Genomic DNA, 24,823 nt, shown 5'->3' with positions numbered 1-24,823 from the left:
GTCTGGACTTGATTGTCAAGGGACACCAGCAATGCTTATTCTTATGCCCCTGTACGATGGCTCGTTGAAGTGCTGACCTTGGCGTTGGTAGGCTCAGAAGCCACACATAATGGCCTGCTTGAAGGGCTTCGAGCTTCTCACATAGTTGTGTAAATGGATCAGTGCCCCTCTCAGTCTATTTGAAATAGTTCAGCGAATTACCTTCAACTTGTTCTTCAATCGTTTTTATGTCCGTATAGTGGGGTATGTTAATTCAGGATGTGGTATGACTGGCGAGAGTCAATTTGATGGCGCAGTACGAGGGCAGAATAGAAGCCCATACCTGATGATATTTATATCCGGATAATAATAATGTATGTGAATCACCTCCTTGGTGGGCCCATGGAGACCCGCAACCAGTAGAAATGAGCAAAAAGAGAGACAGAAATTACTCACTGGTGAGAGAAAGAAAAGGGTACTGAAGAGGAAGGAACATGAATATTAATGTTGCATGCATGCGGGGAGTCAGTGACTGCGGACGCGTTAAAACTTTACCTAAAGCACTCTCCCTGCATGTGAGCTGCAAGTCAAAGACGTATGTTGCGCGCATGGCATATGTACCTGCAATGTGCACTGTTCAGGACGTTGTACAAGTTGGAGGATTCAGCAGACATCGACTCGGAGTCAAATCAAAATTATCAAATGAACTTCAAGAATCAAGCCAGGCCCAGAGACACGCACTTGAGTCACGTGGACGAGTTCCACGTATGACTTAGCCTAGTATGCAACTACCATCTCATCACTTGTCACCACCACCACAATGATGACCGAGTCCCTCGTCGCTGTTCGCATCGAGCTTCCCACTTACTCTCTTTCGTTTACTGTTAAGGTTGCTATCTCCGCTACCGTACTCGATGTCAAACATGCAATTTCAGCGTCTTGCGTTGGACAGCCCCGTGTCGAGGGACAGCGCATCATCTGGAGGGGGCGCTACCTCGGGGACCAGGAGAAAATTTCTGATATATGGAAGGTAATGGGGAATCTATGACTTCTGCGAACAACATCTGACCCAAGTTTCAGACGGCAGATGAGCAACGCACCGTCCACTTATCAGTGCACCCCTCCGGTTGGTCTGGTGCTCCCCCATCTTCTAGTGCAACGGCAACCGCAATACCTATATCCGACAAAGGGAAATCTCCCTTATTACAAAGAGACGTTCCTTCCAACGCTCCCTCGGCGCCACCCGGGGTGCAATCTCATCCTTTCGCACATTTACCCCTGGAGCACCAATTCATTGCTTATATCCATCAGGCTGCTTTATCAAAGCTCACTAGGGGACTCATCGAGCACCCACAATACTCAGTAATTCCATCTCGCATAGTTGCATTGGAGAATCTTGAGAAGAAGGGATACGTTTGGCCTTCAGTCCTGGATGAGCAATACCCTTTCTCTCAGCATGGTGACGGCTCTGGACTGCGATACGAATTGATGACGACTGAGTGAGCCAAATTTTGCGCATAGTGAGATGTGCTCCAATTAATGATCATTAGTGGCAAGTCATATCTCTCCCTCCGCAACCCAGGTTCAAGGCCTACCGTTGAACAAGTACATGCTCTGAAGGTCTTGACCTATACGTTTTCAATATTGTGTCTTCAACCATTACCTCAACAATCGACACCAACGCCGACCACTTCTTCCAACGAGACTATACCGCATCAATTAAACGACCTCCTCCAGCAGCTCGGCCTTCCCACACTTCGTGCTATCCCGAACGTTAATGTCGATGTCGACGTTAATGGTCAGATGGGCGTTGGAGCGAACGTCCCAGCACCCGGAGGTGAAGCCCAGATACTTCCAGATATCCCGGTCCGTTTACTACTGGCCCCCTTGGTGATGGTATTATTTCGGACTTTGCTCTTGCTGTACTTTTTCTCCCCAGCACGCAAGCCGCTCTTGGGCTTGTGCATCATCGCCTGGATAATATATGAGATGTGGACGAATGTGCGGAACGTTGTACTCGGACCATTCAATCGGGAGAGGGAACGCTTAGCTGGTGTTGCTGCTGCCGCGGAAGCTGCAAGACAGGCTCCAGGTCAGGGTCAACTTGGAGGTCCCCCAGCGACTCCTGCACCTTCTACACCTCCTGCCCAGTCTGACATACCAACGCCTGCACAAAATCAAGAAGCGCAGGGTCCTCCGCCCCCCAGCAACTCTACCTCTCTTCTGGAACTCCTTGCGCGCATAGGCATTGATACAGAGAACAAGTCACTCTGGCCAACGTCTTCATCACGCACCCCTTCTTCACCACCGAGTCTGATGCACAAGGTGACAACCTTCGTAAGTTTGCTTGTGCTGACTCTCCATCCGGAGGTATGGAATCGTAGGCGTGCAGCGCTAAGGATAAGAGAAGGACGTTTGCGAACAGAAGCAAATGTAATGGAACGAGAGGTCGAGAGATCGGAGGGCCAGGAACTGAGTGAAGAAGACAAAAAGAGGGAGGAGATGACAGCTGTGTTACAAGTGCAGGATGGAAGGCGCTCTCCTTGGGTGAAAACTTATATTCAGCGTGTCGGAGGCGGAGAGTGGGTGGATGATCTATAGCAAATTATAATAATTGGATATTTATTTTGTTCTGGGTTCACTTTGCACGGCCAGCTCCCAGTCTGCATTCAAACGGTGTGCATACTGGATTAGATGCTAAGTAGATCATCTAGATGTGCAAGGTGCAAAGCGAATGTATATTATTCACTTTCATCGTCCTCTTCGTCGTCCTCGAATTCCTCTGCTTCATCATCAATGAACCCGTTTAATGCAGGTCCTTCGCCGTCTGAATCTTCTTCTTCCTCATCACTCACCTCTTCATCCGTTTCCTCAGCTTCACTTTCACCGCCGAGCTCTATATCCTCTACACTTCCTTCATCCTCTCCGCTCTCCACACCGGCTTCCATGCCCTCCTCCTCGCTCTCGCCTTCCACGTATCTTGTTGGCTGCCTCTCGCCTTGTGATGTTGTAGGAACCCCGTTCTTATGAGGTGCAAGCAGTGCTGGTGATGTGGAAGAACGCATCTCGATCTGTGAGAGTACCATGTCTAGTCGGCCATTTAGTGAGAGGAGGGAATCTTGTAATGCCAGCCGGGAAGTCAGTGTCGCGTGTAGACCTGAGAGCCGTGAAACGAGGTCGGGCATCTATAGATGAAATTTAAATTAGTTTGTAACGTGTACAAGGAGCAGTTTTTCTTTATTTCGAAAACGTACCGTCATAAGATGACCGCTATGGACCGCAAGTACGGTCTTGACCCATGTAACAAGTCCAATTCCGCGTTGCGAACTGGCACCACCACCACCACCTTTCATGTTTGCTGCGCGTGGACCACGACCGAGACGCTCTACGCATGCCGTGAGCAACGGTACAGCCAGCTGGGGCGGTAATCGCCGCACGGTATTCCGTACCATTGCTGGGTCAGAATGTGCAAGACAAGTCTCAAGCAGTCTCGAATCAGACGAGTGGAGCGCTTGTATAAGTGTCCGGGTAAGAGAGTGTGCAGGTATAACGTTCGGCGTGTCCTGCTTTTGTTTTCGTGATGATTGGAGTTGTTCCTCTTCAGAGTCTGATGAGGAGGGGCGTGCGTCACCTGAAATTGCGGCGAGACGCTGGCCTAAGGAGAGCTCTGCAAGATCGGCATTTAGTGCGCCCTCGATCTGAGATGCGGCAAGGTCTTCCATTGCTTGATCTTCCCCGAGCTCGACGCCAGAGTGTACCGCGAGAGATGAGGGCTCGGCGTACCGGGCATTTTTGGATGCGGACTATAAAAATATATATCAAGTTTTTGTTTTTTGTCGTGGTGTTAGATGCGTACAGTAGATGCAGGTTCTGAGTCTATGAGGACTTCATCTTGAGCGGTCTGTGATATCGACGGCTTGGCTTTGCGCGAAGATGACTTAGTGCGCGCTTTTTTGGATGGGGGGACACTTGACATGGCCGTAATCCTTTTTAGCTGTTCAAACAATTTTTAGGACAATCCAGGAGAGTAATATGAGCTCAGGCATATACCTGAAGTTGATGGACGAGGAGAAACAAATATTCTGCAAGTCACGTGCTAGCTAATACTTTCTTGCACTTCCTAATCGGGAGCAAGAGAAAACGCCAGGATTCTGGAAGAAGTTCGGTCTCACTTATTCCTCGAGCGAAGGCACCTCGTACTACTAGGAAGTCGGCACTCACGCTCGCCTGATAAAACCGTCCGTTTTCTGGGATTCGCTGTCTATCGTTGTGTAAAAAAGGGACAGGAAGGGCCTGCTTACGATCTTTTCATCTGTTACGTTCTACCGTTCTACCACTATCACCCCAGGTAATCAGCTGCAGTGGCGGGACCAACGATGAACTACATTCAGGTAAACTCCTTGTCGTTCTTTTAACATGCAAGCTGACATAAAGTAGTTAGAGAAACTTGGTATGATCTGTGATGTACGATATCGGGGATTGTACCCTAACCATTGCTTATACAGGCGAAGGTACATACGCCACGGTTTACAAAGTACGTTACAACAGCTTCTCCTTAATATTTCTTTGAAATTCATATGAGTTGTAGGGTCGTTCGCGAACGACCAATGAGATCGTCGCGCTCAAGGAGATACATCTTGACGCAGAGGAAGGGACACCCTCCACCGCCATCCGTGAGATTTCCCTCATGAAGGAACTCAAGCATGTCAATATCGTCCGCCTCCACGATGTTATACACACGGAGACAAAGCTTGTCCTTATCTTCGAGTATTGTGATCAAGATCTCAAGAAGTATATGGACCAACACGGCGATCGCGGAGCGCTTGACCCTATGACCGTGCGAAGTTTCATGTACCAGCTCCTCAAGGGCACATCGTTTTGTCATGAGAACAGGGTCTTACATCGGGACCTGAAGCCTCAGAACCTTCTTATTAATCGCAAGGGGGAGCTGAAACTTGGTGACTTTGGTCTCGCACGTGCATTTGGCGTGCCGGTGAACACATTCTCAAACGAGGTGCGTTCGTGTAAGTGAGTCTCCCTGGGACACAGCTGAGGGTGTGGAGTTAGGTCGTCACACTATGGTATCGTGCACCAGATGTACTTCTTGGATCACGCACGTACAATACATCGATTGATGTGTGGTCCTGCGGTTGCATCTTCGCGGAGATGATCTCTGGAGTGCCCCTTTTCCGTGGCCGTGACAACCAGGACCAGTTACTTCATATCATGCGCATCGTCGGCACGCCGGACGATCGAGTTCTGAGGAAGATAGCGACTGAATCGGTGAGATCCCTTGACTATGACGAGAAGTGGAGAATCCTCATTTTTCTTCCAGCCCGAGATTACCCTAAAGCAATACCCAAGATACCCAAAGATTTCCTTTGCCCAAGTGCTTCCTAAGGCCTCGCCACAAGGTGATTAATGGGGCCTGATGATTTGTTGGGCCTAGACTGACTGCAATGCAGCCCTCGACTTACTTGAACGTCTACTTCAATTTGATCCTGCCAAGCGTATGACGGCCACTGAAGCCCTTTCGCACCCTTACTTTACCTCCACGGTGGCCCCTACCTACGGCCCAAGTTCGACTCCAGGGTCGATGCCACCGCCTCAGTTCAATTTTCCTCATCCTCATGCCCATGCACAGCAACAGCAACAACAACAACAGCAACCCCACAATCCAATCCCTCCAGCAGGGTCGTCGTCTCAAATTTCAATAACCCCGTCGTCAGTTTATCCACATGGCCAGCAGCAGCCCATGTATAGCAGTCAGGACGCTGCAAGGATGCAGGCGCAAGTTCAGGCCCAGGCCCAGGCCCAAGCAATGGCTCAGGCTCAGGCTCAGGCACATGCCCACGCACAAGCTCATATGAATCAACAGGTCGCGCCTGGATACCCTGGAGGGTTTCCTGCGCAGTATCAGCAACATCCACGATAGTGCTGCAAAGCTTTCTGGTGGTGTAGAAATTGTTTTATGTATTTGATGTTTCGCCCCTTTTTTCATACGCATTGTTCCTGTTATATGTATTGTCACCTCGGGGATAGAAGAATGTTGTAATCACTAGTCTTGTAACACAGATGGCACGTTTCGTCCACGGGGAGGAATCTACGTTGGTTCGATTGAAAGTGGGCTAGGTGGCTTTACAAGGAGAGGTTCCAAAAGCGAGTTGCCCTAGCCTGATCTTGAACACCAGGCTAGCCTGGCTACTGCGGACTCTCAGGCTGGAGGATCATTGAAATTAATCAAGATACGACCCTTGAAATGAATAGTATGCCCCCCTTAAGTGTCAGGCGGAGTACACGTTTGACTGATCCGAGAAGAACAACACGCGACATTTTATGAAAGGGCTTTGAGATTATATGTTTCCGGCGATCGAAGCTTGAGCGAGGTTGAACAAGAAAGGTAATCACACGCACGTGGTTACGCGTCTTTTGTTTCTAAGCCTTCGGTGCCTTGCCAAAAGTTTACCAAGTGGCTCACGACTATAAAACAAACTCACACATCCAGTATAACACATATCTAACAAGCCCCATTGATCACTGTCCTGAACAGCGAGGATCATATAATCTAGAGTAATGTCTACATTCGACAGTCTTATTCAGGACTTAACTCGCGACGTATGTCGAGTGCAACCTAAAGACGCCCTCCAGTTCTGCGCTAGTTGGTTTCAGTCTCGGCTGGAAGAACAGCGGACGCGAATACGAGACGTCCTACACCAACGTGGTCTCTCCACAGCTCATGAGCTACCATCCGAGTTCTATCTGGACTCCCCTGTCAATATCGCCCCTCGTAACTCCACGCCCACTCCCATTTCTCCGTTTTCCCAGGTCCCTCAGCGTCGTGCGTCCTCCCTCCATGCGGGTTTCTCGCACAGTCCGTTTGGGACTCTTAATGTGCCAGGAAATGCGCTTTTGTCCTTGGACACAAATGGTGCTCCCAATGGCATGCTCGCCCCGACATTCACCCTCGATGGACGTGAATTACCCCCAACCTCCCCGCTAACCACTGATCCCAACTCATTCGCACGGTATGATGTGTCTTCAACGCCGACCATGTCTAATTCGCTCTCTCTTGGCCTTGGAGATTATCTCCATGCACCATCGGCCACTATACTGGCACGCCGTGTGTCAGTCAGTGCTGAGCCTATCGCAGTAGACAGTGATCACGACGATCCACTCCCCGTATACCCCAAGACGGCTGACCAACTTCGCCGCATAAAATCATCCATTGCAGATAATTTGGTTTTCCGTGATCTCGATGAGGAGCAGGAGACTGGCGTGCTCAATGCAATGCAGGAGCACAAGCTTGCCGCAAATGATGTGATTATTCGGCAGGGAGATGTAGGAGAATACTTCTACGTTGTCGAATCAGGACTCTTCTACTGCTACATCCATCCTGGACCGCTACCCCCGACTTGGCTAGCGGATGCGGAAAACCACGCCTCGCAGCCCGAAAAATTCCTCCAGCCGGGGTATCATCCCATGTTTGGTCGGAAAGTTTCAGAGCGCATACCTGGAACTTCTTTCGGCGAGCTTGCATTGATGCATGGTCATCCACGAGCGGCGACCGTGCAGGCAATTGAGCCCTCCACTGTCTGGGTTCTTGACCGTATCACTTTCCGCACAATCATTCTGAAAGCGGCTCACAGGCGCAGGACGATGTATGAGCAGTTCCTCTCCAGTGTCCCCCTTTTGTCCTCCCTTGAGCCGGGAGAGTGTAGTAAAATAGCAGACGCCCTGGTCAGCAAAGTATATCCTGATGAAGAAGCGGTTCTTCGGGAAGGGGAGATGGGAGATACTTTCTTCTTCGTAGAGGAAGGCGAGGCCATTGTCACTAAGACGCAACGAGGAGAGGAGGGTGAGTACCGCCAGATCACAGTGGGTCGGCTGAAAAAGGGTGATTATTTTGGCGGTGAGTGATTTGTTGTTGTTCTCCATTAGTTCTTAAATAGCTGACGTTCACATCTCAACAGAGCTATCTTTGCTCAGACTTGAGCCCAGAGCGGCGACAGTGAGTGCGGTGCGTCGGACAGATGCGACGCAGCCGAAGTTGAAGGTTGCGGCGCTGGACGCGCCTGCATTCACACGACTGCTTGGGCCTCTTCGAGAGATAATGGAGAGAAAGGCTGGGGAAAGCTATGGTCTTTCATCCAGATTAATCCATTGACGAGGGAGTTTTTGGTGTATTCTTTCTTGACATTATATACCCACGTGTCTTATAGTGAAATTATTGTATCCTCAATGTGATTTATCGTCGTTAGGCGCCCTTTTTTAAAAAACTCGGCAGGCTGTCATTTACGTACTCGTATCCCTCCAGTCTTATGTTTCCCCGTCTCACTGACCCTCCAAGTTGACGTCGACACTATTGTTTCTGTTTGAGTTGTGATGCCAACGATGGCCCAGGATTGTAAAAAGTGATCAGCCGCTGAAATTTTGAAATTGGTGGTATTATGTGATGGATTGGGAAGCTCCTTGAACTTGATCGTCATCGTTTCAACAACAACTAACTTCATCACAGTCTTTTCTCTTTCTTCTTTCTTCATTAGTCAAACTGCCACCTAGCCAAAGCTTTGCTGTCAGCTTGCTTTCAAAGGAACTAACAACCAAAATTTAAAGAAAGTGTCTCATCTACACACTCACTCGAATCACCGCTCATTTCTGTTAAATCAACGACAACTGCTCATGGATGCACTCCATACTCATTTTGTCCGACGGAATGGATGTGAGCTTTTTTTTCCATCTTGAAGTGATATTCTGACACCCTCAGCAGTCGGAGGCTTACTGTAAGACATCGTTCGTTTTGCAACAGTGAGCTGCTAGCTAAAGTAACACCAGTGGTGGAAATGGCGCCTCGACCTTTGGCACCACAATATCACCCGAGAGCCCTCTTGATGTATTTACTAGTGCTTTGGGCAGCATGTTCAGTGGCGGGGCAACTACCACTTCTACGTTGGGGTCTTCTATCATATCTATGAGTCAACTCCTGACCCTTCTGCTCTTCTAGCTTTCCTAGCTCTTCTACCCCTTCCACCTCTTCCATCACTACCAGCCAACAATCCAGTTCTACTAGTACCTCCATTCCTTCGTAAGTTACACATATATTGCAAGTCGTGTCAGCAGACTAATCGGTTCAACCCCCAGCACGAGTACCCCCTCGCCAACATCTACGTCGGTAACTACACCCAACTCTACACCTATTCCTGTGCCTACTCCCACACCCACACTTGCATCCGCACCCACATCGTCTGCTTCTCTGATCGTCTTTACTTCAACCTCCGGCACTAGCATTATCTACGTGACTAGTACCGCGTCCAGTCCAGCGTCTACCATCGCTGCAGTTCCTCAGTCATTCTTCCAGAACAAGCCTCTGGAGGGTGGGGTGTTCGCCATAGTTGGAATCGTTATCATGATCATCATGTTCGTCATCATCACATACACTATCCGTCGTCGTCAGCGCAATCGTCTTGAGAGCGACATCGCCGATGCTATCACGTTTGATCCGGTCGTGAGGGAGCACTACGGAGATGAGGAGAAGGGAACGAACGCTTTTGAAAAATACAGGTTTAGTAGCAGTTCTTCAGGTCATGGCCATGGCTATGGGTACGGTCCTCAGCCTGCATATGCGCCACCGGCCGTTCCTCAGTACGGTTACTACGGCTCACAAGGATATGAACAGCAGGCAACTACTTATCATGTCCCTCCCCCTCAAGGCCCCGTCTATAACCTCGACAATGCAGTTAACACAGGTGGCGCTGTTGATTCGAGTGGCGCGGCCGATACGGTTAGTTCAGCCAGTACGAGCGGTGCCAACCTCACTCGCAAATATTCAAACCGAAAACCTGTTCCACCTCTCCTGCCAAATCCCGTCTATAACCCATCTCAATCTCCGGTTCTTCCCTCGCACTATTACATGCAGAACCAAGATGTCCCGATCTCACCAATTTCTCAATCAATGGATATTTCTGTACCCCCTGGTGATCTGCCGACTTCTGCGCTACCTGATGACTCGGAGGACGATCCTTACACAGGAATGGTCGAGGCATGTTGTTTTTTTTTTAACTTTCACAACATACTTAAACATGGGTTTGCAGGTTGTCGATCACTAAATATACCCCCGTGCTTTTTTTCCCGATACCCAAATGTCAGTTGTGTTGGTTTCCTGTCCGACTATGCTCCCTTGCCTTCAAATTGTTTCGAGCAGCGCTCGTGTTTCTGTTTTTTATAGTTTCAATTAATCAACTTTGATGTGCCGTGCCCATCAGATGTTGTTGATTCTTGTTGAGCTGTCATGTAGGCGTAGGGTGATCAATCACCCATTCTAGACTGCTGTTGTTGTTCTCAGTATCATTGTATCTATACTGTTTTTTTTATTTTTGCATGAATCAGAAAGTTTTAGAGTATGGCTGCTTGATCGAGAGGACACGCAAAGAACTGTAAGTCCTTATTGCTCGTCCTTCAAGGGCTTGTCTATTTCGACGGGGTTCGGATTGTCCTCTCTCACTTCATGCTTCATTGCTTTTCCTTTTGCCAAACGCTGTTCTCGCCGCTCCAGGTACCAGACTAGCCAAGTCACTCCCAATGTTGCTGCGCACGTGCAAATCATTGCGATCATACCCCTCTTGAAACGGGGCGCATCCGTAGCAGGGTAGAAGAGGAGTGGCCACCAGGCATTAACCGCGTTGTTCCACATGCTTGATGTCCAAGTCAGTTTCACAGCAGGGATTCTTTCAAAAAATCACTTCATGGAGGCAAGCACAATAGCACGCTCTTGATAGTCATCTGCACATATCTGGTTTGCCCAACTGCAGAACAATCAGTTCAGCATGAGTCAACAGATAGTTGCGAGGGTGTAGCTGACGCAAATGTGGTAGCTTGTCCGGCATACGAGGCTCCTGCAAAGTCTGAGAGGGACGAACTAAGTTTGCAAAACGGTAGCCTCAGCAGAGACCACGAACAATATGCGAAGAATTTCAACCCCGTTGGACTACTCCACACAAGGACACAGATCGCAGCGACTGTGCAGCAGAAGCACATGTACACGAGCACGGGCCATCTTGCTCGTGTGTAATCTGTCCAAGTAGCGCAGACGAGCGTGGATGCAATTCCGAAAGCTGTGACTCCACTCGGGTAGTAATCTAATAAACGGATCAGGGAAAGAAAGATGCAGACACGTAATGTACCCACCAATTTGTTCGACTGTATAACCGCCTATGGCAGACAGCCACTGGCCCATCAGATTGTTGGAACCGAAACTTTCAGTCTCTCCTGAGATGGCGAACTGTACGAACTGTGTTTATCCATACTCGTCGAGTAACGGAAGATGCTTACGAGGAGACTACATCCGTACCAACGCCAGCGGCTAAGCACTCTCTTCGCAAGATCCCAAGAGAGACTATGATGGACAACATCCGAGTCGAGACGGTCTTGAGAGAGAGCCCGTTCCTATGGGGAAGATAAATACAGCTGAGAAACGGATGTTGACATATCTCCAAAAACATACCTCTTCACTGAGATAAAATGCTTTGGTGGTCGATGGCACATCAGGGAAGACGAGAAAGCCGTAAAGTGCAATCGGGAGCGTGATTACACCATCGATTATGAACCTAAATTGAATGGTTCTCTGAGCGCTAGCGCTCCGATCAGAAATCTGGGGACGCTTACAGCCACCGCCATCCACTTCTTCCGCCGACGCCTCCAAGATGTCTCATAAAACACTGGTTTGAAATCTTCGGTCTTGGTGAAAAACATGACATCTTACTGGTAAACGGCTGCTTGAAGCACACCAGAGAACCTATCGAATGTCAGCAAAATGAACGAACGTCGGATGATTACCTTACAGTGTCCCAGCTAGACCAGAACTCGTGAAAATACCCGAGCGCTTCCCCAATTCGCCAGATTTATACCATCTTCAAGAAGCGTATAAGAGAATAAGAGAATGTTCCTTGAAGAAATGAAGCACACTGACGATCCAAGAATATAGTGCGTGCCTACGAAGGTCGATGCTTCTGATATGCCTTGGAAGAATCTGATAGCGTACAGCTATTTGCGGAAGCGGTTAGCGGGGAAACAATGTCATGCAGGGCCTTACCTGTTGAACGTTATGGACGGTACTTGAACTATGTCATCAAATTTATCAATGCCGTGCTTGTTGCGTTCTCGATAATCGAAACGAACCAGAAGGTGAGCACACCCCATACTATCTGCATCGATGGAAACCACAATCTTGGTGGGACGACTTGGAGCATCAAGTTATCTGACAAGCATTGAATAGGGCACCTCGGGTAACATAATTGCTCAAGGCCTACTGGGAATCATCCCGACAATGTAGCCGCACGTAAAGATCGTATTTATTTTCTGCGGAGGCGCTCAGAGAAACCTCCCTGAAAACACATATATGGAGTACGTACATTGAAGTCATTTCCTTGCATGTTGAGTTCTTGCTTCATCCCGGATACATATGCATTGTTTACATTTGCTCGATCAAGGTCTGGTTACGAGAATTATGTCAGAGACAGCTACCCGGATATATGAAATGGTAAGAACGCTAAAGCGAAAATGCCTCAGGTCTGGAGAAAGTTTCGCTGTGACTATACCACCGAAGACTAACGTCGCGATCGTAATGCATTCAAAAGCTTCCTGCATTAGAAACATGCAACATGCCCGATGTGACAAAGGTAAACAACGTAAAACTCACAGTTCGTGAAATACTACCACCGCAGTGACGTGTTTGCAATCAGCGTTTTCTCAAGATCAGATATCAATCGATGAAACATACCATAAGACAACAATAAGACAAAATGAACCAGTCCAATTTCAAAAGCAGTTTTTGCTCCAACTTCGAGGAGGGTACCTCTCCCCAGAGGAACTGCCTGATTGTTTGCCAACGCATTTTGCAGGATGGTCGGGTTGGCTTTCGAAGTCAGCCTTTGAACGGCGAACTGAACACGATAGGATAGACGCCATAGGGAGTCAGCCTGAGATGATAATGGGAATGCTATATTTAGCTGTCGATTTAAGCAGGTCACACCCGGATGGCATCGAAGTTAAGTGCGTATCTCTGCAGTAAAAGATATAATTAAAAGGCTAGACTGATGGCTTTGCTCGTATACGGATTAGCATGATGAAATATCATCAATGTGGCACAATGAAACCATCATACCAATAAGTGAGCCATCAGAAAACACGCAGCATGCTGGGCCCGTAATAGTATTGTCCTGACAGCACCTCGGCATTGACCGTAGGATTAGATAGTCATCCGACCACGGCAGGGCAGTTCCGCTGCCAGTTCTGATGGGGAGCAAACCTATGTTGTGGCATGGGACCCGCAGCCGCAGCCCAGGGCGTCATTCGCGCCAACGCCTAGCGGGCACCTAACATTATATATCATGGTATGTGATACTAGTGAAACGCAGCGCTGAGATGTGGCAGTGTGTTACATGTACGTTTGCATACTAATCACGTGAGCACTATACACAAAGTAGCTCATTGCAGAAAAGAGATCAAAAAACCCTTTGTGGGCCTCGTCACTGGCAACTGCCATCATAGTACGGTAATCAATTTAGCTACTCCACCGTGACACGACCGAGATCCCCACCGTTTACACTCAGCACCAAAGGCCCCTAGCCCTATCCACAGACTGCAACGACGGCTCGCCTCATAGACAGACTGGCTATTAGTTTGAGACTTTGGCTCAAGTCTACTAATATGTAGGTTATCCCCAGAGCGGCCATTTACCAGATGTGTCACACTGTAATACCCACTATCTAACGGCAGCGAGAAACTCGTCACCGGGTGGGCGGTGTTTGGCAACAGGTGCTACTAGCGCAATGTACCAAAGGGTACTTAATGATATTGATGATCTTTTTTTGTTCCATTTCAGACTTTTTTAATAATAATGAAGCCTCGTAATGGACTCAGGCTTAGGTCATAGATAAGATGGTCAGTATAAAACTCCTTTCATCTCGTCCTGCAAGCTTCACTACAATCCCACTCTCAAGTTGATCGTCCTCTCCTAGTACTAGATCATGTTGGCTCTCACCAACGTCGCTGGACTCTACCTATGCCTTGTTTGTGTCGGAGTATATCTACTTAAGCAGGTGTTCAACAAGAAGAATCCTCCATATCCCCCTGGCCCTCCGGGGTGGCCTCTCATCGGGAACATCATGGACATGCCCTACATCAGGCCCTGGCTCACCTTCACAGAGTGGGGCAAGAAGTATGGTAAGTGTTTCTTGTTTCACACGATCTTGCATCTCAACGTCTTGTCGACAGGTGACATTTCGCATATCAATGTTCTGGGTCAACACATCATAGTGCTGAACTCTGTCGAGACTGCGATGGACATGCTGGACAATAAGGGCGCTATTTACTCTGACCGTCCTATTCTTACTGTTGGCGGCGAACTTGTTGGCTGGAAAAATGTTGTAACTCTCCTCCCTTATGGCGACCATCTACGCCGGCACCGCAAAAAATTCCACGGCGTCACTGGCACCCGCGCCGCTGTGTCCACATATAGCCAAGTCGAGGAGGTCGAAACTCGCCGATTCCTCAAGCGTGTATTCGCGAAACCCAATCAACTGCAGGCACATGTTCGACAGTACGTATAATCTATCATTGCATCGACACGATCGTGATTTTTATAGCACCGCTGCCGCTGTGATTCTTCGCATCTCTCATGGTTACGAGGTGAAAGAGAATGACGATCCCTTCGTTGACCTTGCAGAACGCGTTATGGGCGAGTGGTCGCGTGCCAGCGCTCCTGGCGCTTTCGTAGCTGATATTGTACCATTCTGTAAGCCATAGCATTCAGATGCTTGCTTCCAATGGCCTCACCATTTTAGTGGCCAAGGTCCCTGAATGGTTCCCTGGTGCTGGCTTCAAGCGTCTGGCCTACGAATGGCACGACAACCTTGAAGAATTCGTCTCTGCACCATACAATTTCGTCGTGGATCAGATGGTGACCATCATTTATAATTCTGCAAGTATGCGTTGAAGTTTGACTTTCACAGGCTGCTGGCATTGCCTCGGAGTCTTTCACCTCGAATCTGTTGGGAGGCGGTACCTTGTCAGCGGAAGACGAGCACCTCGTGAAATGGACTGCTGCAGGTCTATATGCCGGCGGTTCCGACACTGTTGGTCCCTCCCTCCATATTTCTGACAACCATCTTCTGAAAGTGGTACACTTTTGCCCCAGATTGTTTCTACTATCTACGCGTTCTTCCTAGCTATGACGCTATTCCCTGACGTGCAGAAGAAGGCCCAGGCTGAAATAGATGCTGTTATCGGTCCTGATCGTCTTCCCTCCTTCGCCGACCAAGACTCTCTCCCCTACATCGGAGCGCTTATCAAAGAGGCCCTACGATGGCATTCTGTTGCCCCTACCGGTCTGTGTATCTCGTTCAATGCACTATCTAGTTACTGAGTGGTATCTCCATCTCAGGTTTTCCTCACTGCGTCTCTAAGGACGATATCCATGACGGGTACTACATCCCAAAAGGTGCCTTCGTCATGCCTAATATCTGGTCAGTACGCTTTTTGTTCCATATTCGATGTTTGAACAGAATATAATGGCAGGTTCATGCTGAATGACCCGAAGAGATATGCTAACCCCTCGCAATTCAATCCTGAACGCTTTTTGGCTAATGATGGGAAGGAGCCTGAGAAAGATCCCCGCGCGATCTGCTTCGGCTTTGGAAGACGGTAAGCATGTAGTAGATTTTTGTGCCATGCTAACTTTCTGCTCTGCAGTCTTTGTCCAGGTATGCCCGACTCCCAAGCTGTATCCTGGCGTTTAATTCATTTTCGTTTACAGGTATCCACCTTGCTGAAGCCTCGGTCTGGTTGTCCGCCGCGATGTCACTGGCCGTGTTCGATATCTCAAAGGTCGTTGAGAACGGTATTGAGATCACCCCTGAGGTTGATCCATTATCAGGCACAGTCAGGTATGTTGCATATCTGATCACGTCCGACGCTGAACCGGACATATGCCCTTCTAGCCACCCTAAACCCTTCGAGTGTTCCATTAAGCCTCGCTCTTCAAAGGCCATCGCGCTCATTGAGCAGGATGCCGACTATTAAGCGCATGAAGATGAATCATAGATCTGAGGCAAGCGGCGATTTTCACACCTGACATCTAGGTCCGTCATAGTTTGAACTTTGTATCATAATGCAGGATCGACTGTGGTGTCACATAGAATATGTACATCACATCAATGGCGCCAATGTAGCACAACGGAAGCATCATACACACCGCCGAGTCTTAGAAGCATCAATATTGAAATCTGAGGTCGTACCGCGATCAACCCAATGAAAAGAGCCCCTAGAGGTGTACAAAAATTTGCTCGCTACAGATTACGCAAACACTCCCCGCATTTGAATGACAGCCGAGCACTGAAGCAATTTCATTCGCCTCAAGGGACTAGTGCTAAAAAGCGAAAGCTGAATGAGAGCTGTGTTTCGTCGCATAAGATCATTTTGGTAAGTTTTCCACTGCATGCTGTACCGACATATGTCAGCAAGTAAGCAGCATGAGTCGAACGAGCAAAAAGCACGTAGCGTACATCCGACGGCATGATATGCCGGCGACCACCTTATTGTCACAACGTAACTCAGTACCTCGGCATTGACCGATAGCTTGCCTACAATGCTATGTCATGGAAAACTTGAGCCATGAACACATAAATCAGAACTCCCACAGCGCATTGGATAGTCAGGTCCTCTGCCCACAGGGAGATAGTTCCGCTGCCAGATCTGATGATCGGCGATCGCCAAGCGAGAGAGGGGAAGAGGCATGGGAGATGGGACGATGTTGTGGCATGGGACCTGCAACAGTCCAGGCCGGCATTCACGCCAACGTCTCGCACAGCTTTTGTTGATCCGAGCAGGCACATGATGTTGTCAACTAGGGGCTCAACTTGAGCTTTGTAGGCCGCCGGGCTAAGCGTGCTCGTCTTCACTTCTTCAAAATGGCTGCGGGTCCAAGCTATTTTGGACTGAATTGGAGCACACAAGTGACGTTTTTAAGAAGACGCACCAAATAACATCGGTTGTTTCAGAACGGCACGTCGATACACGTGGTCTAACTTACAATGCCGAACCTTTCCTAATCAAGACATTAACAACTTTGTCAATAGTGAGTACGCAATGGAATCTGATGGAAACATATAGAAAGAGGGCAGTGGCAATTCATCTGAGTCAGAGAATAAGATTCCAGTTCCACCGTTGACCGGAACCTGTGACGGGGTTTAAGGATTGTAAAAGTCATCAGCCAAGCTTCGTAGCAGTGTCCTACATCAATGCCAAAGGTTCGGAGCCGAAATGCTGACTCGTAGTGCAAGCTTGCTGACAAAAAATCCGATCGGCGCAAAAACTCGTTTATAGGAGGATTATTCATGATATCCCTCGTTCCTTTCATTCTTGTCTAGAGGTCCAATTCAACAATGCGCTCACCTTGGCTATCTCTTGTTGTCACCGCACCTCTTCTCGCCATCAGCCTCTTCGAACCCCTATCAGCATTGGCAGTCCCTGTAGCGGACCTTGAATTATCGGAAACACACACAACTCCTCATGATCTAGTAGCACCGTCAGAAGTCTTCAGACGTGACAATGATCATATGCACATGCATCATGGCGCACCTCTGACCGAGCTGAACGAGACTGCGATCCTTGAGTGGCATCCTCCCACTCCCCCCTCTTACTGGTCTATCGATATCGAGGATCGTGACCCATCAGTACCCCGTTACCCTGCACTCATGGCCTTACACATCATTTTCATGACTCTTGCCTTCTTCGTCGCCCTGCCTGTTGGTGAGAAAACATCACGTACCTGCATCATGCACCTTCGCGCTAATGTCAAATGGGCTACACAGGTATAGCAATGCGTGCTTTAAAGCATTCATGGCATGGGCTCGCCATAGTCGCATTCTACAGTTTATGTGCACTCGGGTGTGCATCCGGTACATCATACAGGAAGTTGACACCAGATATGTAAGCGAAACGTCACTCGATGATCGATCAAATATTCCGGCATTTTCCTGACTATCTCAACCGCAGGTATGAAGGATCATCCCATGCATCCCACGGTTACTTGGTTTTAATCCTAAGTTTATGCCTCTCTGCGCTCGACATCGTTCGCTTTCTCGTTCGTCTATATGCGTTCGTAAAGAGCAGAAGCAAGTTCTCCTTGGAACCATTCTGGCAGAACGTTGTCCTGGGACGTAATGAAGTCTACAACCTCACAGCCAGGTACACTAGCTTGGACCCGGAGGAACCCTCAGAATTTGATGTAGCTGAAATGAAACCTCTGAGGGTCGCTGAAACCAGGGAGCCTCTTCATGTGCGACGGAATCAACCCATTGCAACTATCCAAACCCAAGATTTGGATGATCCCGATGATGATGAAACAGCACCATGGGTCAACGACTCTCGAAATAGTCAGGGGGCAATCCATTATACGAAGTCGAGCTTATCGGAGAGGACCGTGTTTGAAGCTGATTCCCCGCAAGGTTCTAGGCACTCTGACGAAACCTTGCGTGATTTCAAACTTCCCGGTGTTATCGAGCCACAAGCTCTTCTGATCCGCATTAGTCAAGGGGCATTTGCTGCTCTTGAGAGAGCATTGGTCTTTGCAGCCTTTGGTATGACACTGTCAGGTATTGTCGTTTATACCGGTGGCTGTCGCGAAAGCTATGTAAACGGCTGTCTTGCGCATCTCATCAGTATGTAGGTATCGTTCTATGCGGAGGCATTGAGACTTACTAGGTCCGCAGAGGGCGGCATCTTCTGGTGTTATGGCTTGGTTACGTTTGCTCGGTACCTTGGATCTTTCTCTGAGCTTGGGTGGGCTTGGAATATCTCACCGAGTGGTGAACATGTTTCTGCTGAATTCGTGGAGTCGTTGGTCATTTTTCTCTACGGCATCACCAACACTTGGATGGAACGCTTTGGCGTTCACTCTGGTGACCCTTATACCACCAAGCAAGTACAACATATAAGTATTGCTGTACGTCAGTTTCCTCCTGCCTATTCGTATCTCACGATCATCTAGGTCATGTTTTGGTTCGCCGGACTCGTTGGGATGGGAATCGAGTCAAAACGTGTTCGCCGCTGGCTTGCAGCATCTGCTGCAGCTGCAGCCGGCCCAGCTGAGGCTTCCGAGCCTCCAAGCTACCGTGGTAGCTTCAATCCTTTCCCTGCTCTCGTCATTGGTGTCACCGGTGCTGCAATGAGCGCTCACGCCCAGACTTATCTCTTCCAGGTACCATGGGAATTTTTCCACTCCGTTTCTAACTAATCTGGCTTCGAAACAGGTACAGATACACGAAATATGGGGAGAGCTCCTTTTGGGATTCTCGGTTTTAAGGTGCTTAACCTACTTCTTTGTCTGGCTTGGCCCGCCCCGCTCTATCCTTCCATCTCGACCGCCGACAGAAGCTCTTGCAAGCTTCTTCCTTGCATGTGGTGGTTTGGTGTTTATATTCAGCACAGAAGAAATCACAATTGCCGCTATGCGAAAAGGGCGTGATGGTATGCGATCCTCTACCCCGACGTACCTCCGTACTGACGAACGAACTTGTTATAGATATGATGATGTTCCTCAACGTCGCCGTTGCTATCACATGCTTCGCGTTCTGCTGGACGTTCTGCATCGTTGCGACGAAAGGATGGCTCAGATCCCGCAGCAGTCCTCGCTACCCGCTCTCAGCTCCATGATCAGAAGATGCTCTTGTCCGTGCTTACACGTAAATGCTGTAATTCACGAGTGCTTTCAGTTTTCCTTTTCATCCATGTTCGCTCACATTTATAGTACTTGATAATCCTGCTATATCTACACCCTTACAACAATAATCCATAGAATCTCTTACATGGCTTCACGCTCATCTGTATAGTAACGAAATGTATTGATTGCACGCTTAGTGGGAAATTGCGAGCACGCTCTTTCAAAGCTGAAGCAGTGACTTCGACCAGGATGGTTTCCTCTCCATGCAGGTGCTCGACTGCACCACGCAACCATGTAGTTCATCGAATGGTTGAATTTGTACATCACAATGGGTACTTTGCAGAACGACGATTATTTCCTAAGTAGCACATAGACTGGATCGCCAAGAACGACATTAGTCAAGTGTCGATATGAACCGGTTATCGAGAGCAGCAGTCCACCGAATGACGCGTAGGCCGTGCTGCAGGTCATGAGTGCGGGCCAGTAGAACTGGAAACATGCAAACAACTTACACAACGTCAGATGATCCAGTATCAAACTTATATACCTGTCGAATCAATGAGTACATTCAAACCCTTGTGCGATGGAAAAAAGAAAAAACATAGCCATACCTTCCCATACATTACGTAGTCATAATCTTCTTCCAGGCCTCTCCTTCCTTTGCCATCTGGTCTCCATACATCTCTGTCTTTGTCTTCTTCCCCATCTGCGGTGGGTGCACCACCGTCCCGGGACAGTGACGAAGCGAGGGCCATCGCGAAAGTGTCCCCGTTTGATATAGGGAAGAGCTCGATGTTATAGTCAAGCGTCAAGTCCATGTCATAGTTCTTTGAACGAGCGTATAACCGAGATACTGGGTTCACATAGCGCAGGTCAATCACAGGCAAAAAGTGATGCGCATAGGCAAGTCCGGACCTCGATCGAATTTTTTGCCATCCTTGTCAATGGCATCAATCGTGAAAATATCGTCGAACACAATGCTAGATGAGGTGGAGGCCATAGCTAACAGTGAAGAAAGAGCCCGGACAAGTAGTCAAGATCTTTGAGTCGTCCATCTCCGAAAATTTCCAAAAAAAGTATGCGATCCCTAACTAAGGAGCTAGAAAAATCGATATCGAATCTATCTCAACAACTTGGATGAAACAAGACTTGACACCACATGAATGAGGAGTTTGACGAGGAATGAGGCACAGATGCTGACTGTAGAAAGCCAAATCAACAGTCACTTAAACTGATGTCAATGCTTCTGTCAGACTGCTCGAATTTTGGCATTTCGAGCAGATAATCTTCATGTAAGACCTGGAATAAGGAGTGCATAATCCGCCAGAGCTCCCGTCCATATCCAAAATCCAGACCAACCACATCCTACGAATCCTTGCCAGCAACTCGGACGACTCTCAAGGTCTGTTCTCCAAAGGACACGTGCAAGCTGCGCAGCCCCGAGACCAAGGCCGAGATAGAATGGTACCCCATGAGCGTTGAGAACGCCTGCAAGACCAATAAAAGATATGGATGATGCCGAGAGCGCGCCGAGGATGGGACGGGTCTGCTCTCCGAAAAGTAGGGCAGTGGAGTAGATACCAGCATTCACATCGTCTGTTTTGTCCTGCGATAGTCAGAAGCTAGAGTGCTTATTATGCAGTAACACCCACTTGATGTGCATATATGGTGTCATATACAAGAGTCCAACACACTCCGCCTGCGTATAGAGGGAGACAGACACTCCAATCGACTGCCCCAGCAACGGCAGACCAGCCCAGCAAAGCCCCCCAATTGAAGGTGAGTCCTGTGGCATCTTCATTCCAGTTCTGGAATACGACGGAAATTACTGACACGCACCTAGTACAACTTGCGGCCAGTAGGTGATTCTTTTCATGAGCGGGTATACGGTCACCAAAGACATAGATGAAGCTCCAAGGAGAATGCTTATGATTAAAAAGGTCAACGCCTGTGACAGCGGGGCGAAAGTAAAGACGCTGCGTACCTGTACCAATTCAACTGTAACAAAACTCCCAATCCCACTGACAACTGTCCAGCTAAGAACACCAGCGCCTGTCTCTGGCTGATGACACCTTTCGCAAGTGGTCTACTTTGTGTTCTCTCTGTGATGACGCGTCAGTGCAAAGAAGACGCGATAATGGCCCGTGTTCTACTTACCTACGGCTTTGTCTAAATTTTTATCCCACATGTCGTTGATGGTGCAACCTGCACCCCGCATGACCACTGCTCCGAGTCCAAATAGGCCGAGATATGCCAGAGGTGTCGTTAATGGTGCCTCTAAGGCATACGAGGCCATGGTTATGGACCATGCTAGATGAAGGAAGGATGAGCTGGAAGAGCGCACAACTTCGAATCGGTTTGACGCACCGCAAGGGTAAAACACCAATAGGGTCCCAATTGGCTTGTCTATTCTTATTAAGTTGAGGTAAGGTCTAATTTTTGGTGGAAGGCGGTCGACCCAGGTTGTTGGTGCAGTTGAAGCACTTGATGGAGTCCCAGATACATGGCGGCTCAACACCTTTGTTGATAAAGACAAGATGCCAGCTGTTTGAGACGTATGCCTACCAACCCATGGAATATTGTGTGCCGAGTTTCTCGTCAAACAGCGTCCTGCATACAACCTGGAAAATCGGGTTAGTACTGCGATGGTCATGCTGCACTGCAGTACACAAGTTCCCGGCTTGCAGGAGCACGTATGTTTGTATGTTCCTGAATCTTGACTCTCACGATAAGTACTTGGGGGAACACCATGATGATGGACCAGAGGTGTGGTTTCAATAGACGGCCAAATAAGAATTCAAATTCATGTATAGCAAGCCCTTTTGATTCCGCCGTGATCTTGTATACGTATTTGCTTAATGAGCGCATGATTTGAGAACCGGCTGACTGCAGAAGCAAATGGCGTTCTCGAATGTGAAACACCGCAAGTCAACCACGGACAACGGAACAACCTTGTGCTGGTAAACGTTTTCTGCCCAGTGACTTGACATGTTAATAGAAAGGCCACGCAGGTGGCATCAAGACTGAGTGGACATATCCATACATGGAAAGGCCACTTCAACACGCGCACAACATCGGCAACAGGCTGCGCACAGTTTGGAGGCACACGAATATCAGCCAACTGTTCCAAAACAGTATCGACCGACAAAGTGTTAAATCATTCATGAAGGTCAAGAAAATGCTGCAAGATAACGCCAACGCCCTGCGTGCGACCCTGACGAACGCTACTACCAGGGACCATCAACCGCTACTCGGATACGTATTATACTCGCTCGACACGGTGTTTATCTTTGCTCATGCCGAGGGCCAACTCGAAGGAGAGGTAGGCTATGGGCGGTCCTGGTCACTAGTAGTGCGTGCCTGCAGACCTGATATGACGCTTTCGTTGTCTCGCTCAGCGCTCAGGACCTACTGTTTCCCGGATGTCTGCACTAGTATTATGTACTAGTTGCACTGCTGTGAGCTATGTCAAAATCTCCTGCATGCTTAGCATATTAACAAGGCACCACAGTCTGCAACGACCTGACCGGTCAAAATTTCCGTAGCCCGCATTTATATCTGAACATTTTCTTAGCGGAAAACTTCTGTCAACCTGGATCAGCAGCCACTCGATGTCGGCGGGACTGTTCGAAAGGGTACAAAGGTACATCCAGGGAGATACGAGAGCTGATATGCGAAATGATGCCATAGGGTAATGCAACAAAGGTCATAAAATGATAAGGCGAGAAGTCTTCATTCACCACTCCTTGGCAAGTTTGAATGACCACTCCCAGTCTGAAAAGGTGGCAGGTCAGTTTAAAGAGACCTCGATCACAGCTTCTGCGAACACAAACCTGCGTATACTTCTCCATCGTCGTCCACAACACGGCTTCTGACATTGTACGATCCTGAACGTGCCACAAGCCCCGACGGCGATTCTTCTACATCAAAATTCTTCGTGTATGGTTCTGCCTGGGGACCGTATGACCCAAGCATTTGCTCGAGCTTGTCCACTATAGAGTGATCAACAGTCAAGGTCCCAAACTACATGAGAATGTACTAATACCTTTGATACCAGCGCGTTTGACTAGCTGGATGTATCGTACACCCTTCGCAACAAGGTTTTAAGACCCGTCAAGCCAAACCGAAGACAGGCCACTTACAGAGATAATTGAGTGGTTCACCTTGAACGTGATCCGAACGCTGTGACAATATTAGCCTCATAGCATCGGAGAACAAACGTCAGAGCACTTACTTATATTCTACACCTTCCTTGATGATGATTGGGTTCTTCTTCGTATCGGCCAACTTGGCAGCGTCATTGAGATCAAAGACAAGCGTCTTGCCAGGAGGCAGTGTGGGTGAATCAAGCTCTAGGGTCAGAACTGTCACCTATACGACCCATCAACTTCAGGACAGACAGTACTGGGAGTAACATACTCTTGGTCCTGAGGTGTCCCCAGTTGACACTCCAGCCGTGATACCAAGACTGGCTTTCCACCGTGCCAAGCTCTCGTCTTCTGCGTCCAGTTGGGCATATTCATCTGCTGTTTTTGCAGTGCCAGTTGGCTTGTAGCCTGGGATAGATTCAATAAGCTGCTCATTCTGTTTGCTCTACATTCAATGCTTGCCCACCTGGGGTGGCAGAGGGCTTCAGATCATCCTGATCATCGTTCTACAGTAACACACCAATCAGCAAGCGATCGCCATCAGGGTATATGCTCGAAACATACAGAAGACATCTCAAACGTGAAACTCGAGGCTTAGAAGGAGATGGACAGGTCGATGAGTGGTACTGGGCAGTTTCCAAGGGCCTTTTGCAATTGGCAGTGCCAAGATTCTTGTTCAAACACTTATCTACTGATCTGATTTCACACGCCTGGTGCCTAGGCTGGTTCATGATCCAAACAATTGACCTTTGCAATTGTCAGATAGGCTCAAGCTTCGAGTCTCGACCAAGGCTCTCAAAGGCTTTCATTGCGGTTTGAACGAGACCAATGAGGCGGAGGATCAACGTTTCAACGCCTCCATTTGGTGGCAGCCAAAACGCAGGACACAAAGGGACATGTGAGTGCCAGGGGTCTTGGCCACATGATTTTGGGGTCACGCCATACTCGGACCTTCTCCACTCCGTGTACGTATATGTTCTAG

General features: G+C 48.6%; 11 protein-coding genes across 11 annotated transcripts; 6 read left to right on the top strand and 5 right to left on the bottom strand.

Moving 5' to 3' along the window:
• The first annotated feature begins 698 nt into the window (after nt 1–698).
• Nucleotides 699–2,684, top strand: F5891DRAFT_368095 (uncharacterized protein). The gene is made up of 3 exons (XM_041371576.1): nt 699–1,009; nt 1,060–1,478; nt 1,530–2,684. Exons 1-3 carry the CDS (start codon nt 800–802, stop codon nt 2,578–2,580), a joined length of 1,680 nt encoding a protein of 559 aa, XP_041232929.1. The 5' UTR covers nt 699–799; the 3' UTR covers nt 2,581–2,684.
• Nucleotides 2,651–4,065, bottom strand: F5891DRAFT_368084 (uncharacterized protein). The gene is made up of 4 exons (XM_041371574.1): nt 4,030–4,065; nt 3,836–3,973; nt 3,234–3,782; nt 2,651–3,164 (listed from the first exon to the last, which is right to left on the bottom strand). The coding sequence occupies exons 2-4, from the start codon at nt 3,953–3,955 to the stop codon at nt 2,721–2,723; spliced, it is 1,113 nt and encodes a 370-aa protein (XP_041232928.1). The 5' UTR covers nt 3,956–3,973; nt 4,030–4,065; the 3' UTR covers nt 2,651–2,720.
• A 58-nt stretch (nt 4,066–4,123) lies between these two features.
• Nucleotides 4,124–6,231, top strand: F5891DRAFT_1001235 (Pkinase-domain-containing protein). The gene is made up of 8 exons (XM_041360162.1): nt 4,124–4,370; nt 4,417–4,429; nt 4,485–4,513; nt 4,568–4,993; nt 5,047–5,262; nt 5,315–5,393; nt 5,445–6,148; nt 6,172–6,231. The coding sequence occupies exons 1-7, from the start codon at nt 4,356–4,358 to the stop codon at nt 5,912–5,914; spliced, it is 1,248 nt and encodes a 415-aa protein (XP_041232927.1). The 5' UTR covers nt 4,124–4,355; the 3' UTR covers nt 5,915–6,148; nt 6,172–6,231.
• A 153-nt stretch (nt 6,232–6,384) lies between these two features.
• On the top strand, nt 6,385–8,274 carry F5891DRAFT_1001231 (cyclic nucleotide-binding-like protein). Its single transcript, XM_041360161.1, has 2 exons — nt 6,385–7,888; nt 7,950–8,274. Exons 1-2 carry the CDS (start codon nt 6,553–6,555, stop codon nt 8,141–8,143), a joined length of 1,530 nt encoding a protein of 509 aa, XP_041232926.1. The 5' UTR covers nt 6,385–6,552; the 3' UTR covers nt 8,144–8,274.
• On the top strand, nt 8,275–10,376 carry F5891DRAFT_1001226 (uncharacterized protein). The gene is made up of 6 exons (XM_041360160.1): nt 8,275–8,698; nt 8,747–8,759; nt 8,812–8,925; nt 8,981–9,061; nt 9,118–10,015; nt 10,068–10,376. Exons 1-6 carry the CDS (start codon nt 8,659–8,661, stop codon nt 10,080–10,082), a joined length of 1,161 nt encoding a protein of 386 aa, XP_041232925.1. The 5' UTR covers nt 8,275–8,658; the 3' UTR covers nt 10,083–10,376.
• On the bottom strand, nt 10,311–13,173 carry F5891DRAFT_1137013 (major facilitator superfamily domain-containing protein). The gene is made up of 17 exons (XM_041364823.1): nt 12,752–13,173; nt 12,671–12,683; nt 12,384–12,463; nt 12,282–12,330; nt 12,151–12,229; nt 12,065–12,092; nt 11,942–12,015; nt 11,814–11,882; nt 11,735–11,767; nt 11,638–11,679; nt 11,477–11,579; nt 11,305–11,418; nt 11,161–11,254; nt 10,932–11,111; nt 10,835–10,877; nt 10,716–10,778; nt 10,311–10,667 (listed from the first exon to the last, which is right to left on the bottom strand). Exons 1-17 carry the CDS (start codon nt 12,863–12,865, stop codon nt 10,418–10,420), a joined length of 1,428 nt encoding a protein of 475 aa, XP_041232924.1. The 5' UTR covers nt 12,866–13,173; the 3' UTR covers nt 10,311–10,417.
• Nucleotides 13,174–13,965: 792 nt separating this feature from the next.
• F5891DRAFT_367936 (cytochrome P450) lies at nt 13,966–16,203 on the top strand. The gene is made up of 11 exons (XM_041371573.1): nt 13,966–14,196; nt 14,248–14,572; nt 14,619–14,767; nt 14,817–14,932; nt 14,985–15,107; nt 15,170–15,359; nt 15,416–15,497; nt 15,550–15,675; nt 15,724–15,734; nt 15,788–15,917; nt 15,972–16,203. Exons 1-11 carry the CDS (start codon nt 14,001–14,003, stop codon nt 16,051–16,053), a joined length of 1,530 nt encoding a protein of 509 aa, XP_041232923.1. The 5' UTR covers nt 13,966–14,000; the 3' UTR covers nt 16,054–16,203.
• Nucleotides 16,204–17,588: 1,385 nt separating this feature from the next.
• Nucleotides 17,589–19,686, top strand: F5891DRAFT_940520 (uncharacterized protein; the record flags this gene model as incomplete). Its single annotated transcript, XM_041374281.1, has 7 exons — nt 17,589–17,781; nt 17,844–17,961; nt 18,028–18,692; nt 18,744–18,976; nt 19,022–19,231; nt 19,284–19,500; nt 19,556–19,686. 7 exons carry the CDS (start codon nt 17,589–17,591, stop codon nt 19,684–19,686), a joined length of 1,767 nt encoding a protein of 588 aa, XP_041232922.1.
• A 208-nt stretch (nt 19,687–19,894) lies between these two features.
• F5891DRAFT_1001206 (RNA polymerase I) lies at nt 19,895–20,732 on the bottom strand. Its single transcript, XM_041360159.1, has 4 exons — nt 20,609–20,732; nt 20,305–20,546; nt 20,206–20,240; nt 19,895–20,153 (listed from the first exon to the last, which is right to left on the bottom strand). The coding sequence occupies exons 1-4, from the start codon at nt 20,691–20,693 to the stop codon at nt 20,045–20,047; spliced, it is 471 nt and encodes a 156-aa protein (XP_041232921.1). The 5' UTR covers nt 20,694–20,732; the 3' UTR covers nt 19,895–20,044.
• F5891DRAFT_1001204 (4-hydroxybenzoate polyprenyl transferase) lies at nt 20,733–22,721 on the bottom strand. The gene is made up of 6 exons (XM_041360158.1): nt 22,061–22,721; nt 21,851–22,003; nt 21,678–21,795; nt 21,533–21,618; nt 21,346–21,479; nt 20,733–21,299 (listed from the first exon to the last, which is right to left on the bottom strand). The coding sequence occupies exons 1-6, from the start codon at nt 22,344–22,346 to the stop codon at nt 20,982–20,984; spliced, it is 1,095 nt and encodes a 364-aa protein (XP_041232920.1). The 5' UTR covers nt 22,347–22,721; the 3' UTR covers nt 20,733–20,981.
• Nucleotides 22,722–23,285: 564 nt separating this feature from the next.
• On the bottom strand, nt 23,286–24,577 carry F5891DRAFT_367749 (immunoglobulin E-set). Its single transcript, XM_041371572.1, has 8 exons — nt 24,406–24,577; nt 24,308–24,347; nt 24,113–24,249; nt 23,928–24,064; nt 23,836–23,875; nt 23,739–23,781; nt 23,527–23,685; nt 23,286–23,467 (listed from the first exon to the last, which is right to left on the bottom strand). Exons 1-8 carry the CDS (start codon nt 24,412–24,414, stop codon nt 23,430–23,432), a joined length of 603 nt encoding a protein of 200 aa, XP_041232919.1. The 5' UTR covers nt 24,415–24,577; the 3' UTR covers nt 23,286–23,429.
• Between the last annotated feature and the right edge of the window lie 246 nt (nt 24,578–24,823).

Source organism: Suillus fuscotomentosus (genome assembly GCF_016647785.1).
Source record: "Suillus fuscotomentosus strain FC203 chromosome Unknown F5891scaffold_3, whole genome shotgun sequence".
Taxonomy (NCBI): domain Eukaryota; kingdom Fungi; phylum Basidiomycota; class Agaricomycetes; order Boletales; family Suillaceae; genus Suillus; species Suillus fuscotomentosus.
The sequence above is the reverse complement of the archived record's forward strand: the minus strand, read 5'-3'. Positions and strand labels throughout refer to the sequence as shown.

Excerpts from the sequence above, each read along its gene's own strand:
- F5891DRAFT_368095 (XM_041371576.1), top strand. The coding sequence starts at position 800 with ATGATGACCGAGTCCCTCGTCGCTGTTCGCATCGAGCTTCCCACTTAC. Across the intron at positions 1,010-1,059 it reads AAATTTCTGATATATGGAAG|ACGGCAGATGAGCAACGCAC; the intron begins GTAATGGGGAAT and ends CCCAAGTTTCAG. Across the intron at positions 1,479-1,529 it reads TACGAATTGATGACGACTGA|TGGCAAGTCATATCTCTCCC; the intron begins GTGAGCCAAATT and ends AATGATCATTAG.
- F5891DRAFT_368084 (XM_041371574.1), bottom strand. The coding sequence starts at position 3,955 with ATGTCAAGTGTCCCCCCATCCAAAAAAGCGCGCACTAAGTCATCTTCG. Across the intron at positions 3,783-3,835 it reads ACTCAGAACCTGCATCTACT|TCCGCATCCAAAAATGCCCG; the intron begins GTACGCATCTAA and ends ATATTTTTATAG. Across the intron at positions 3,165-3,233 it reads ATAGCGGTCATCTTATGACG|ATGCCCGACCTCGTTTCACG; the intron begins GTACGTTTTCGA and ends TTTCATCTATAG.
- F5891DRAFT_1001235 (XM_041360162.1), top strand. Across the intron at positions 4,514-4,567 it reads CATACGCCACGGTTTACAAA|GGTCGTTCGCGAACGACCAA; the intron begins GTACGTTACAAC and ends TATGAGTTGTAG. Across the intron at positions 5,394-5,444 it reads TCCTAAGGCCTCGCCACAAG|CCCTCGACTTACTTGAACGT; the intron begins GTGATTAATGGG and ends ACTGCAATGCAG.
- F5891DRAFT_1001231 (XM_041360161.1), top strand. The coding sequence starts at position 6,553 with ATGTCTACATTCGACAGTCTTATTCAGGACTTAACTCGCGACGTATGT. Across the intron at positions 7,889-7,949 it reads AAAGGGTGATTATTTTGGCG|AGCTATCTTTGCTCAGACTT; the intron begins GTGAGTGATTTG and ends ACATCTCAACAG.
- F5891DRAFT_1001226 (XM_041360160.1), top strand. The coding sequence starts at position 8,659 with ATGGATGCACTCCATACTCATTTTGTCCGACGGAATGGAT. Across the intron at positions 8,926-8,980 it reads GGGGCAACTACCACTTCTAC|CTTTCCTAGCTCTTCTACCC; the intron begins GTTGGGGTCTTC and ends CTGCTCTTCTAG. Across the intron at positions 9,062-9,117 it reads ACTAGTACCTCCATTCCTTC|CACGAGTACCCCCTCGCCAA; the intron begins GTAAGTTACACA and ends TTCAACCCCCAG.
- F5891DRAFT_1137013 (XM_041364823.1), bottom strand. The coding sequence starts at position 12,865 with ATGCGTTGGCAAACAATCAGGCAGTTCCTCTGGGGAGAGGTACCCTCC. Across the intron at positions 11,768-11,813 it reads TCTGGTCTAGCTGGGACACT|GTTCTCTGGTGTGCTTCAAG; the intron begins GTAAGGTAATCA and ends GACATTCGATAG. Across the intron at positions 10,668-10,715 it reads ATTGTGCTTGCCTCCATGAA|CATGTGGAACAACGCGGTTA; the intron begins GTGATTTTTTGA and ends TTGGACATCAAG.
- F5891DRAFT_367936 (XM_041371573.1), top strand. The coding sequence starts at position 14,001 with ATGTTGGCTCTCACCAACGTCGCTGGACTCTACCTATGCCTTGTTTGT. Across the intron at positions 14,933-14,984 it reads ATTTCGTCGTGGATCAGATG|GCTGCTGGCATTGCCTCGGA; the intron begins GTGACCATCATT and ends TGACTTTCACAG. Across the intron at positions 15,360-15,415 it reads GCATTCTGTTGCCCCTACCG|GTTTTCCTCACTGCGTCTCT; the intron begins GTCTGTGTATCT and ends TCTCCATCTCAG.
- F5891DRAFT_1001206 (XM_041360159.1), bottom strand. The coding sequence starts at position 20,693 with ATGGCCTCCACCTCATCTAGCATTGTGTTCGACGATATTTTCACGATT. Across the intron at positions 20,547-20,608 it reads TGGCAAAAAATTCGATCGAG|TATCTCGGTTATACGCTCGT; the intron begins GTCCGGACTTGC and ends ATGTGAACCCAG. Across the intron at positions 20,154-20,205 it reads ACTGGATCATCTGACGTTGT|CACGGCCTACGCGTCATTCG; the intron begins GTAAGTTGTTTG and ends CATGACCTGCAG.
- F5891DRAFT_1001204 (XM_041360158.1), bottom strand. The coding sequence starts at position 22,346 with ATGACCATCGCAGTACTAACCCGATTTTCCAGGTTGTATGCAGGACGC. Across the intron at positions 22,004-22,060 it reads ATTGGTGTTTTACCCTTGCG|CATGGTCCATAACCATGGCC; the intron begins GTGCGTCAAACC and ends TCCTTCATCTAG. Across the intron at positions 21,796-21,850 it reads AAATTTAGACAAAGCCGTAG|AGAGAACACAAAGTAGACCA; the intron begins GTAAGTAGAACA and ends GCGTCATCACAG.
- F5891DRAFT_367749 (XM_041371572.1), bottom strand. Across the intron at positions 24,250-24,307 it reads GAAGCCCTCTGCCACCCCAG|GCTACAAGCCAACTGGCACT; the intron begins GTGGGCAAGCAT and ends AATCTATCCCAG. Across the intron at positions 23,782-23,835 it reads TGAACCACTCAATTATCTCT|GGTGTACGATACATCCAGCT; the intron begins GTAAGTGGCCTG and ends CTTGTTGCGAAG.